This window comes from Cryptomeria japonica, chromosome 1, assembly GCF_030272615.1.
Source record: "Cryptomeria japonica chromosome 1, Sugi_1.0, whole genome shotgun sequence".
Classification (NCBI taxonomy): domain Eukaryota; kingdom Viridiplantae; phylum Streptophyta; class Pinopsida; order Cupressales; family Cupressaceae; genus Cryptomeria; species Cryptomeria japonica.
Window position 1 is genome coordinate 243,347,975 of NC_081405.1, and position 14,306 is coordinate 243,362,280.

At 33.0% G+C, this 14,306-nt stretch overlaps 1 protein-coding gene across 1 annotated transcript; it reads left to right on the plus strand.

Annotated features, from left to right (window-relative positions):
* The first annotated feature begins 5,689 nt into the window (after positions 1–5,689).
* LOC131034135 (aldehyde oxidase GLOX1-like) lies at positions 5,690–6,364 on the plus strand. The gene has a single exon (XM_057965530.2). The coding sequence runs from the start codon at positions 5,690–5,692 to the stop codon at positions 6,362–6,364; it is 675 nt and encodes a 224-aa protein (XP_057821513.2).
* Positions 6,365–14,306: the final 7,942 nt, after the last annotated feature.

The following is a 14,306-nucleotide window of genomic DNA, read 5'->3' on the forward strand; positions in this document are numbered from 1 at the left end:
TAACCTTAATGATTTTGAACTAATTATCTTGTAGAAAACTACAACAACCAAAATTCCCTCCAAAATTCATCAAAAATAGTAGATGAATCGTTGCAATGATTACTTTTTATAGCTTATATGTTCAAACCATTTTATAAATTTAGCATGGTTCATGAAAGCTTTCCAAATATCTATAGTCTAGTAGCTAGGCATCATCATGAAAAGTAGTATAAAGTCAGAAAAATCCCGCAATTTAATAGTATTAAAAGGGTAGAATGGTTGTGGTACTATAAAGATCTTGCACAAATCAAGGACATAAAAATTGAAAACAACCATATAGTTAATAAGAATATCTCAACAATAGCATCACATTGAGGATAACTCAATACTATGATTGAATACCCCTGCATGGATCCTTTGGCTTTGAAATTTATCTCTATAATGTAACATTCAAGGAGATGTGATCAATTTCTAAAAATTATGATGTTCTATATTCCACTAATTGTAAGTCTCCTATTGGGGTTGATCTTGCAATGTGATGGTTAAGTTGTGGCATTGTTAATGGTGTCACCAAGGTTCAAATCCCCTTTCAATGAATTGTGAATCACCATGGTGTTAATGAAGGTTGATAGGTGTTATTAAGGCCTATGCCAAGTCCCCTTCTAGGCACTTACGGTCTATGTGCTTCTATTGGATGCTCGCGAGTCTTGGCTTTTGTTGTTGCATTAATACCAAAGACGAGGTGTCCCATTTGTGACTTCACGGATTCATAGCTCTAGTAAGAAAACATTCACTAATCAATTTTTTTTTATATTTTTCGTGCTTGTATTGACCATCTTATCACCTCCTTTGTCTCCATTGCTTGCTTTGATTATTCGAAAGTGTTGCTTAGATTCACTATTCAGGGCAACAGAGGTTGTCATCTGCCAAGGGTTTTTTCGAGGCCTAGAATAGACTAAGGAAGTTCAATAAGCTCCACGAAATTTTTATGTGGAGTGTCAATAGTTTCTAAGTCCAATGTATTGAAGTACAAAAAAGAAGATTAGGTTCTCTTATACCAATCCTATTTTTATCAAGGGATTTCAATTGAATTTTTCATTATAACATTGTATCGTACTACTTCCTAAACAATGAATGGAAAACACCCATCATGACATTATGTTGGAATAACTTCTATATAACAAATGGGAAACTAGGAAATGGAGAAAAATGTTACCTTTCCATGGTGTAAACAAGGATTTAATATCAATATGGACTTCTCTGTAAGGTTGACTGTGTTGTGCCTCAGAATGCTTGTCTTTAAGAATGCTTATTACTAAAGAGTGTTAAAAAAATTCGCATCACTTTCAATATATCACTCATTAAGAATGTTTCTAGATGGATTTTCAAAGTTTTAATGACATGGTTCTTATAGGTTTTGTCGATTACTCTAGGTCATTGTAGTTGCATAATTACTAGGCACTCCCTATGGGTTCTTCCTTGGCACCTACAATGTTTCATCATGCTCAAATCAAACTGACAACTAAAATATTTATATATGTTGAATTATAAATTATTGGATAAGAGGCCAGAGTTATCACATGTTCATTTTTACTTACAATAGTTTATCCATAAAATTTCTCACTTTCTATAAATTTTAATGTTGACTTTGAGATTCTTATCTAATTAGGGTACAAGATTTCATTTAAAAATGTACTCTTGGTATTTTTCACTTATGAAGTCAATATAGAATATTATGTTTAATATTCCTTCTTTCTGTAATTTTTGAGGTTTTAGGTCATCCAAGAAAATTTATTCAAAATGACTCAAAAAAGATTATTTCAAAGTATGCATTGAATAGGGAATGTCTAGTTTTGCTAGAAGATGTTGCAAGAGTTCCTTCTAAAGATGAGGCATTTGGAACTTGATATTCTATTGCATAGTGGATGATACATATTAGAGGTAGAAGAGTGCTTGAAAAGTTGTGTAAAATTGGTGTGGTGAATTATGTTGCTTCAAACAATTTTGATTCAGATGAATAAGATTTAGATGACAATCTTATTTTTTTAAACTTTTTATGTAGTATTTTTTTCAATTTCTTCCAAAGATAGGATTTGTAGGTGCTCAATTTTATTATATTAAAGGAAAGATTAAAATGCATGCACGATATGAATTTGTTGTTTGTTTCATTTCTTTTCCGTAACCAAACTAATGTAGTGGTAGTAAAGTGCAAAAAGATAGCCATATTAATATAGTGGCAATGAAGTATACATGTATATCTGAGAGGTTGGCAAGCATTACTTAGATGTTTTTCTTTAATTACAATAACAAATCACTAAGTACTATCCAAGTTCATGGCTCTCATTGCATGGGAATTGTCTTTCGGTTTTGAAAAGACATTAAATTGGTGGCTTTGATGAGGAGATGAAAAGTCTCATTTGAGTCTTTCATTTTTTATGTATTGTAAGTTTGAATTCTAAAAGATTTTGAAATAATTGATTTGAGTATGACAAGTCATATAACTAAAAAGATAAGACTTAAATTTCCAAGCCTCGTTTGTTAAGATAACGCGTCTTTTAAAAGGCCCACACAAAAGAAAAATATTGGCAATTTTTAAAAGTAGGTTTTCATACTTGTAATCCAAATTCTAATATAAAACTATGTTGGATCTTAAAAAACTTGCATAAAATGATGGACTTAAAGTATATAGAAAATTATTGATTTCTTATCTCATATTTAGAGAATTTTGCATTAATTATATTTTTATAGTTTTTAAATATAGAACCTTTCTAATTTCCACCAGGCTCATGAAGACAATTAAAAAAATCTTAGTAGTCCACATCCTTTTATGATAGATATATGCATCTAATATTCAAATAGTTTGTTATTTATATCAAGAAAAGATTTACATGTTATGATGGAGGATGAAGCTAACACATCAAATGCATGGGATAAGATGGAGAAGCCTGTAATGTGAGAGCAAACAAATTTTGTTCCATTAAAACCCTAGCATGTTGCTCCATCCAAGGGAACCCATAAATGCCATTGTTATCTATTATTTTGAATAAATTTTGTGAAAAATAGAAATAATACGCAATAGAGTCTAATAGTCTAATTTTAATTTTTCCAATCAATATTTATTTTCCCTTCTTTGTTGTTATCTCCAACCTATATAACATTTTTTTGTGGTTTCCGTTCATTGGGTTTTTTCCTTCTTTATTGTTCTCTCCAACCTATATGATTTTTTTTGTTGCCTTAATTCATTGTTTGTCTGCCATTTTTAATAAGAACTGAGAAATACAAATACAAGATACTTTTTGCCACATTCAAAGCATCAACAAAAGTGTTTCTTTGGAGAGGCAACTATATTGAACAGTTTAAGAGGCATTTATCATAATATTCCTATTTAAAATATTTGACTTAGATTGAACTTGTGGTTAATAACGGAATTTCAAGCGGGGCCAAGTGGATTCATTTGTCTTAGAAGGTAAGCTACATTCTACATTATGCCTGAACAGAAAATCTAGTATTATTATTATGTATTGTATTTGTAGTGGTGTAAAACAGCACTGCAGATAGAGGACGTGTGGCCATTCTTATATTGTAAACACCAAAATCAGAAGAACAGGTCGATTGCAATCGACAGTAACTGTAATTAGTTGTGCTCGTATTTTTTAAACATTTGTTAAAAAGATTATATTTTCCAGATATATAATAATATAATCTTCGAAATTGTTACAATGCTGTACTGCGCACAGTCGAAAATAACAAGCATGTGTGACAGCTTGAAGTTAGAAAGCAATTTGAAAGTGATGTTTATACTTCCATTAGTATTCCAATAAACTGGTTTTAGTTAATATAGCCACCATTACGGTTAAAATACATGAAAACTTGGAGATTTATATTGCAGTTCAACTTCTACAGCAAATAAAAAAATCATTTTGTCTTTTTAATGGGTAAACCTCCTTTTATGGTTCTACATTACGTCTACAAAAGTATAAGATTAGAAAACTGTAATAGTTTTTTCTTTTTGTAAGAACTTGACAGACCTATTTTTTACATAATTTTACAGAATTTCTTTGACAATATTAATTTCTTCTGTATCATTATTTAATATTGATTAGATAAAATATAAAATAAATAAGAGGTACAAAGGAAAGGGGAACATCATATTACTAACTCTTCTTAATATGCAACTTTATCAGGTAGAGATATGTACTAAATTTCATATTTTAGTTTATGTCGTACTCTTGGTGGATATGTTAATTGTCTATCTTTTAGTGGAGCAATAATTGGATATTAATAATCTCAAATTGATCGAGATCTCAAATGCAATTTTTATACAGTGAAAAGTGATGATGATGGAGTTATTGTAAAACCATGGAGATCGAACCACAAACAATCTAAGTCCTACAATGAAACATCCACCATACACCAATGAAAATACCTAAGATCATATAAATTATAAAAATAAAGCAATATTACCATTCACATGTCAAGTAGGTTTTCAATCTCCATTGTCTCCTATCTCCATTGAGCTTGTTTAATATATTTGCTCTTAGATTTTATGTGTACAAGAGCTCAACAAAGGACCGATTGTGATTGATATCTTGATCGCAAGAGGGCTTGATTGCATAAGATTATTAGACACATCGAGTAGGGTTGATATGATTGAAGCATCCTCTTATATAGAAGACACTTTAGGAAATGGAGGGATAAGATTAAAAGGCGAAGAGGATAAATGGCCAGCTAGGATTAAAGGGTAGATAGATGAATACGAAAATAATGGGACGGTAGGTGGTGTACAAATTAAGATATGAATGACATGTGTCATGGGTAGAAAAGACTAGTGAATTAATTAAATAAATAAAAATATATTTAATTAATAGAAAAAGTAGGTTTAATTAAATAAATACAATATTTATTTAATTTAAGAAAAAGATAATTTAAATTAAAAGAAATATTTATTTAAATTAGTAAAGTGCTAGAAGAGGTTAAATGAATTAATTAATTAATAGAAGACTTGGGATAAAATAATTAAATAAATAAGTATTTATTTAATTAGACTAGACAATTTTAGGTGTCTACACAATTGATATATTTTCCATCTGTAGAACTGGTTTTCCCTTAAGGGTTTTTCCAGGGACGATTGTCCAAAAATATTGTGTCCTTGTGTTACTTATTTCTTTCCGTATTTTTAGTAAAGTTGCAGTTGTGTTATTTTTCGATATTCAGCTGTAAATTTATTTTCAGCAGTTAAATAATTTTTATGAGATAGAAGATTAATAATCAATGACTGCAATAGAATTTCTACAGGGCTTTCTCCTACGAGTTCGTGCCGAAGAAAGCTGGAGAAAGTTATTATAATCTGCCATTTTTAATGCAGACCTTTGTTGTCAACGTGGAGAATAATCTGTATCCTTTTCTTCATCTCTCCTCTGACGGGAATTTGTTCATCTTTGCCAACAAGGACTCCATATTGCTCGACTACAAAACAAATCGTGTGGTAAAGAAGTTTCCCACGATGTTAGGAGGGGCCAGGAATTACCCCTCCTGCGGTTCGTCTGTTATGCCGCTATTGACTGCCTCTGACGGGTTCAGAAAGGTTGAAATCCTCATCTGTGGTGGTGCTCCTGACAACAGCTTCACGTCTGCAAACCAGGGAAATTTTCTCCCTGCGCTTCAGAGCTGTGGATGAATTGTCATTACAGATGCAAACCCTGGGTGGGCAATGGAGAACATGCCCAGTCCAAGGGTTTTGAGCGACATGCTCATTCTTCCCAATGGAGAGATTCTCATTATAAATGGGGCAAAACAAGGAACCGCCGGGTGGGAACTGGGAAGGGATCCAGCTCTAGCTCCGTTCCGCTATAAACCCAATTCTGTTCCCGATTATCGATTCTCCACTTTGGCGCCCTCCACCATTCCAAGAATGTATCATTCAAGTGCAAGTGTTTTGCCTGATGGATGGATTTTGGTCGGCGGATCCAATCCCCACGTTGGGTACGTTTTGTCTGGAATTCCTTATCCGACAGAGCTCCGTTTGGAAGCATACAGTCCTTATTATTTGAATAGTTCTTATGTGGTCTACAGGCCTACTATAGTCGCCTTATCTTCTTCTTCACTAATGTATGGCCAAAAGTTCACTCTGCAGTTCACTATTTTCAGTTACACTGCCTACAATATTGCGTTCCATTTGTACGCGCCTTCTTTCACAACTCTTTCGTTTTCAATGAACCAGAGGCTGGTGATTCTAGCTGCAAATTCTTCGAAATCAATGGGAGGAAACTACTTTACAGAGGTGACAGCACCTCCAAATTCCGTGACGGCCCCAGCAGGGTACTACATGCTTTTTGTGGTTAATAACGGAATTCCAAGCGTGGCGAAGTGGATTCATTTGTCTTAGAAGGCAAGCCACATTCTACATTATGCCTGAATAGAAAATCTAGTATTATTATTATGTATTGTATTTGTAGTGGCGTAAAACAGCACTGCAGATAGAGAACGTGTGGCCATTCTTATATTGTAAACACCAAAATCAGAAGAACACTGCGTTGTTTATCACCTCAGGCCGACTGTAATCAACAGTAACTATAACTAGTTGTGCTCGTATTTTCTAAACATTTCTTATAAAGATTATATTTTCCAGATATATAATAATATAATCTTCTTAATTGTTATCAAATATTTTTTCCGTTGATAACCGTTCAATTTATAATCTAACCATAGGAAACTAGGGACCACAAAACAGAAAGGCAGAGACAAAAGTTGAATTCAAATGGGGATGTTTTTCTTAGAATATCTGGTTACAATGTTGTACTGCTCACTGTCGAAAATAACAAGCATGTCTGACAGCTGGAAGGTAGAAAGCAATTTGAAAGTGATGTTTACACTTGTAGTAATATTACGATAAACTGATATTAGTTAATATAGCCAGTATCACAGTTGAAGGACACTAAAACTAGGTAATCCAAACATAAATTGAAGTTCATTATAAAATAATTATATAAAAAAATTGAGATAAAACTTTGAAAATTTATATTACAATCCAACTGTTACAGCTAACAATTTATCCATCTGTCTTTTAATGGCTAGATTAGAAATCTGTAATAGTTTGTAGTTTCTCTAAGAACTTGAAAGACCTATTTTCTAGATAATTATAGAGATTTTCTTTGACATTATTGATTTCCACTATATCCCAATTCTGTGATGGCGCCAGCGGGGTACTACATGGTTAATAATGGAATTCCAAATGTGGCCTACTGGATTCGTTTGTCTTGAAGCTAGGTTACATTCTACATTATGCCTGTACAGAAAATCTGCTATTATGTACTGTCTTTGTACTGCCCAAAGACAGAATATCTTAAAAACCAAAATCAAAAGCAACAGTTCGTTGTCTATCACCTGAGGCCGAAAGTAATCAACTATAATTGTAACGACTTGAGCTCGTTTTTTTTTTTAAATAACCTTCCGTCGAAAATTTGTATTTTCCGGAAATAATGTAGAATAAAATCATTGAAATGATGAGAAATATTTCTCTGTTGATAACCTTTAAATTTATAATCTAACCATCGGAAACTAGGGACCACAGACCACAAACGCAGAAACAAAAGTCGAATTCAAATGAGAATGTTTTCTTAGATTGTCTGGTTACAATGCTATACTACGTACAATCGAAATAACAAGCATGTGCGACAGCTTGAAGTTAGAAAGCAATTTGAAAGTGATGTTTATACTTCCATTAATATTCCAAAAAACTGGTTTTAGTTAATATAGCCACCATTACGGTTGAAATACATAAACACTAAGGACTGCCAAAAAAAATTATAGTTTAATATAAAATTTCTTTATATTAAAAAGTAAAGATAAAAATTGGAGATTTATAGATTTATATTGCAGTTCAACTTCTACAGCAAATAAAAAAATCGTTCTGTCTTTTTAAGGGGTACACCTTCTTTTATAGTTCTATATTACATCTACAAAAGTATAAGATTAGAAAACTGTAATAGTTTGTTGTTTTCCTAAGAACTTGACTGACCTATTTTTTACATAATTTTACAGAATTCCTTTGACAATATTGATTTCCTCTATATCATTTTTTAATATTGATTAGATAAAATATAAAATAAATAGGAGGTACAAAGAGAGGGGAACAACATATTACTAACTCTTCTTAATATGCAACTTTATCAGGTAGAGAAATGTACTAAATTTCATATTTTAGTTTATGTCATACTCTTGGTGGATATGTTAATTGTCTATCTATTAGGGGAGTAATAATTGGATATTAATAATCCCAAATTGATCGAGATCTCAAATGCAATTTTTATACTGTGAAAAGTGATGATGATAAAGTTATTGTAAAACCATAGAGATCCAACCACAAACAATCTAAGTCCTACAATGAAACATCCACCATACACCAATGAAAATACCTAAGATCATATAAATTATCAAAATAAAACAATATTACCATTCACATGTCAAGTAGGTTTTCAATCTCCATTGTCTCTTATCTCCATTGATCTTGTTTAATATATTTTTTCTCAGATTTTATGTGTGTACAAGAGCTCAACAAAGAAAGGATTGTGATTGATAGGTTGATCGCAAGAGGGCTTGATTGCATAAGATTACTAGACACATCAAGTAGGGTTGATAATGAAGGAAGCATCCTCTTATATAGAAGACACTTTAGGAAATGGAGGGATAAGATTAAAAGGTGAAGAGGATAAATGGTCGGCTAGGATTAAAGGGTAGATAGAAGAAATAAGAAAATAATGAGAGGGTAGGTGGTGTAGGAATTAAGAGATGAATGACATGTGTCATGGGTAGAAAAGGATAGTGAGTTAATTAAATAAATAAATATCTATTTAATTAATAGAAGAAGTGGGAGAAATTAAATAAATAAAATATTGTTTAATTTAGGAAAAGGATAATTTAAATAAATAAAAATATTTATTTAAATTAGAAAAGTGCTAGAAGAGGCTAAATAAATTAATTAAATAAATAAAGATATATTTAACTAATAGAAGACCTGAGATAAAATAATTAAATAAATAGAAGTATTTATTTAATTAGATAGGACAATTTTAGGTGTCTACACAATTGATATGAATTTTTTAAATACTTTAATATAACATGAAAAATAAAATTGTTTCCAATATGTATGAAACATGTTATTAAAATGTGGTAGTAGCATAGCAATGAGCAAGGGTAAGCTCCCATGATATATTTTGAATCCAAACTACTTATTTTCTTTCTTTAATGTTGTGTACTCAACCTCATAACAAGATAACGAAATAGGTGTTCATTTTCTAATATCCCATATATGGAGACTAGGAAAAGAATAAAAAAATAACAACCTAAAGATTTATTGCCATTAATATCACCATCTTAATTTTAATCTCTAAAGCACACAAAACAAATTGATGACTTACAATTGGAGTGTAGGCTATAGGGAATATTTCTATGGATGTACCCAAAAAATTATTTTACACCCAATGAATGTGTTTCTTTTCGCTCCTACATAAATGTAGAAGCTAGTTTGGTTGTAGAACAAATATTTGGTCTGGTATATATTTAATAAGACAAGCTACAAATAAATTTTGTATAACACATAACAATTGTTGGTTATTTATGACACAACTCAAGGGAGACAACATGTGGGACCGGGAGAAGAGAACGACTTTGAATTTGAATTCAAGGTAGGGCGCGAAACCCTATATTGGAAAGCAAACCATGGGGAGTGGGGAAAGGATGATTCCCGGGACTGCCCAGATTCCTCTGAGCCGAATGGAAAGGACCTAGTGGATGGGGAGCCACACACAGGTGACAAGCCTATTGATCCTGATGGTGAAAATGGAGAATCACGTGCTGGAGACAACCTAGGGTAGGGACCTGTTCGAAGGGACAACGCTCGGTCTTTGACTTCTCTATTCGGTGTCAAACTGAGTGGAAAGTCCTCACTCCCTCCAATTCATAATATATCAGACCTAGAAAAAGGTAGATTTTCTATTGAAATTCCAGACCCAGTTATTGAGCATAATATTAACCTTATGGCAATGACATTGGTTGGAAAGTTTTTTGGGCCTGAGGCCAAACATTGATGTTGTTAGGCTGTTTGCTAAATGCAAATGGGCACTTATGTTGGTATTTTGGTATGGTTTTGTAATTGATGTCAACACCTACTAACACTTATTAACTCTGGCACTTTGGAGAATCAGCAACATTCACCGACAAGCAAGTGACTTATGCACAGTCACCAGTATCTGGTACACCGGGAGGATATAATATTCACCGGCACTTGGAATGGTATGGAAAACACTTGGTTATGTCAAAGACATCATTTGGACACTTTGTCTTGGAGATTTGTTCATTGGCATATTCGTATTTGCATATTTGTTGTTACTGGCAAATAGGTCCAGGTTACACACTGACAGGTTTATCTTTTCCAGATGAGCATGACACACTATGAAGATGTCTTATTATTTTTGTAAATGCATAAATTGACATGTTGAATCAGTTATTGCATCAGACATTGTTTTATTCGTAAATTGATTTTATTGTAATATTTTTTAGAACTGACCTGCTAAAATTGGTCTTAGGTTATGATATAAATGTAAGATCTTATTTGTAAGATTGGATGAGGAATGTGAAAAAGAATTGTGTGAAGGTATATGTGAGAATAAGCAAAGCTATACACACAGACATCATTCGAAGGTTGAAGGAGGTTTTTTTGTGAAGAGAATCAGAACTAGAACAGTACTAAATCTAGCATAGTAAGATGCTAATTTGAGTAGTACATCCTTATTGGATTTAACCATCCAATTGTAGTCAGTGTGACTCCTATTAGTATTTGAGCAGTGAGCTCTAGGTGCTTGGCCTTTCTGCATGTGCAAACCCCATTTGTATACACATACTATCTACAATAGTATCATCTGATTGTGGGTAAGGTTTCCCATCGTGGTTTTCCTCCTTACAGGGTTTCCACGTATAAATATTGGTATTATGTGTTGTGGATGTTATTGTCTTTCTATTTCATGCATTAATCTTTACCGGTACTGTAATTAACTGATAAAACTGTCAACCGACATAAAAGATTGATTTACTAGTATTAAGCATTAAAGTTGGTTAATTTGTTTTTGGTTTGAATTTGTTGGACAACTGATTAACCCCCTCCCCCCCCCTTAGTTGTCTCTGAAACCTAACAATTGGTATTAGAGCCTAGTCCTATTTTTGCAGAAGTTTAACAGCTTGAGGAGATCCAATGTCTACTAACTATTTCAGGAAGGACAGTCCTAAACTTGATGGAACCAATTATGGCATATGGAAGATCAGAATGGAGACACATCTGAATTGCATTGGGAAGGACATCTGGGATGTTACAAAGAATGACTATACTACTCCTACTCAGAATCAGCCTAATCCACCTAACTTGGCTAAAGATGAGGAAAATGATTGCAAAGAAAGAGAAGCACTTTTGAGCACATTATTAGATCAGCAAATCATGGGATTATCAGATAGATCAACTACTAAAGCTATTTGGGATCATTTGGAAAAACTAAATGAAGGAGATTCCACAGTCAAAATTGCAAAACTTGAAAGCTTCCGGGCTAGGTATGAAAATCTGAAAATGGAAGAAGATGAAAGGATTTCTTCTTTTATGGAAAGAGTTAATGAAATTGTTTTGGGTATTAAATATTGTGGAGGAACCTTAAGTGAAGATGAAATTGTTTTAAAAGTTTTAAGAGGATTGCCACCAGCATATAAAATGAAGGATACCGCTATAAATGAGTTAATAACAATGCCTAATACAACAGTAACTAGGGATACATTGATTGGAAAACTTTCAACTTTTGAAATTGAAGAATTTGGTCCTATTGCTACTATAAAGACAGATTTAGCTTTTAAAGCATCAACATCATCTGCACCATCATTTGACAAGTCTAATTGGAAAGCCTTCTATGCAAGAGAACTTGAGGAAAGTAGGAAAGAAAATGAAGAACTTGAAAAACTTGAATCACTATTTGCAAGGAAAATGCCTAAAGGTCCAGTTGGAAGTAAGTATGTAGGTAAAGCACCCTTTAAATGTTTCAACTGTAATAAGATTGGTCATATGACTTCTAGATGCCTTGATAGACAAGATAGACTAAGAGAAGAAGCTAGGAGAACATACAAGCCTAATCCTGAATATTAGAGATACAGATTTAAGAAGAATAAAGATAAATCTTGTTATCTTGTTGATGAAGGAATCACTAATGATTTTGATGAAGATCTGATAGACAATGGATGGGTTTTTGTTGCTATAATAGAAGATCAATCGGCACCTACTATTCAACCGGTATAATAGGCCCTGGCAGCTAAAATTGAAGTTAAGGATGAATGGATCATTGATTCAGGGTGCTTGATGAGCTTAAAATATGCTCATAATTTGGATGTTATGATAAACTTTTAAATGCCTTTACTGTTGTTATTTCATGGCTGTTCAAACTTTGTTGAAACCTTTTATTGGGATATCCTGTAGCAAGATACTTTTATATTCCTGCAGCTCATTGTGTTGACTTGATTGCATTTATCGCCCCGTTGACTCCCTAAAATGACTGGTATATCATATACAGTTTTTGAATGATGAAGTAGATTTAAATGTGTGATTAATGAATAGATATCGTGTATATGCCATACGCCTTTTCTTTTGCCTGTTACCTTTTGTTGCAGGTTGTTGAAGAATGATCGAGTCAAGTGTAGCCAATCTCAGCCTTGCAGTAAAGTCCATTTCCTGCACGACTTCGAGGGAGCTCCGGCGAAGACTCTTTGACCGAAACCATGGGAAAGAATTTTAATGACAGTTAATCTGGAAAGAGTGGAGCGCTAGATTCTCTCTGGACCGAGTTGAATGCATAAATTCATTTATGAAGTTTGTTCCTTGATTCGGGGATATATTTTACTCCCACGTATTTCCTTGATGGAGTTAGTTAGTTAGTTGCTCTCCCGTTTTTAAATAAAGCTCTCCTCCTGCGAGAAAAAAAAGAGGGAGATGATAGATAGAGTAAGATAAAATTAGAGTAGTAGATATCATGTAAGAATCAATATGATAATGAAAGACAGAATCTGTTTAACCAGAGACAGAGTTTGTTGTTAGTTTCCATATCAACAAAACAATGTATGTCATTCTGTTTTTATGAATAAAGTTCAATGAAGTTCTGAGTTTAGCATCTGCATAATCAGTAGATGCTTGCTAAGGGGGCCCACTTAGTAAGTATCTGTAGCTAGTTAGTTAGTTGTTCTTTCTTGTTAAGCTTCAGTTTACTTTCATCTTTAAAGTTTTTATACAAACTCAGCCTTATATTGCTTCTGCAGCACAAGGAATCCATCACTATACCTGTTCCTGCAGCATAAGGCCAGCATAGTTTGTGTGTCAGTTGTAGTTATCATGGTTTCTATTTTAATCAAATCATGGCTGAGTTAAAGAACTTTGCATTACCTTCCTGTAGCGTAGATAGAATTTCTTTCCAGTATGTAATTCTGCTAAGATTTGACCAAAATGAGTTCCTAGTGCATATATTTTGCTGCGCCATTTAAAGTATACGTCCCCTTGTTTGACAAGTAAATGAACGTCTACAGACAGAGATATTGGTCACCTGTTGGAATGCCCAATTCCCAGGAAAGGTTTTACTGTGATTTTCATATCCTTTTGTGGGCGCGACCAGTGCTCACATCATATGACTAGTGATAAAAGCAAATTCTTGAACTTTCAGGAATATAATGGAGGCTTAGTAAGATTTGGAGATGATAAAGCTTGTTTGATTGAAGGTAAAGGTACATTATTTCTTGATGGTAAGCATAATACTGATAATCTTTACTATGTGGAAGGTTTAAAGCATAATCTTTTGAGTGTTGGTCAATTAGTTGAGAAAGGATTTCAGTTACAATTCAAGAATGGAAAATGCAAAATTATGAATAGAACTGGTTTGGAAATCGCAACCAGTAATCAAACTAGAGGTAATATCTTTCATTTGAATAATAGTGAAAAGACATACTTGATTGCACATATTGATGAAAGTTGGCTATGGCATAAGAGACTCTGTCATGTAAATTTTGATTGCATGGTAAAAATCAGTACTACAAAGGCAGTTAGAGATTTACCTAAGATTGTCAAACCTCACAATCCAGTATGTAAGGCATGTCAATTTGGAAAACAAGTTAGAGCTACTTTTAAAAGTATTCCAGAAAAATCAAATAATGCTCTTGACTTAATTCATACTGATTTATGTGGTCCAGCTAGAACTAAAAGTTAACAAGGTGATAAATATTTCATGCTAATCATTGATGACTACTCTAGAATGTGTTGG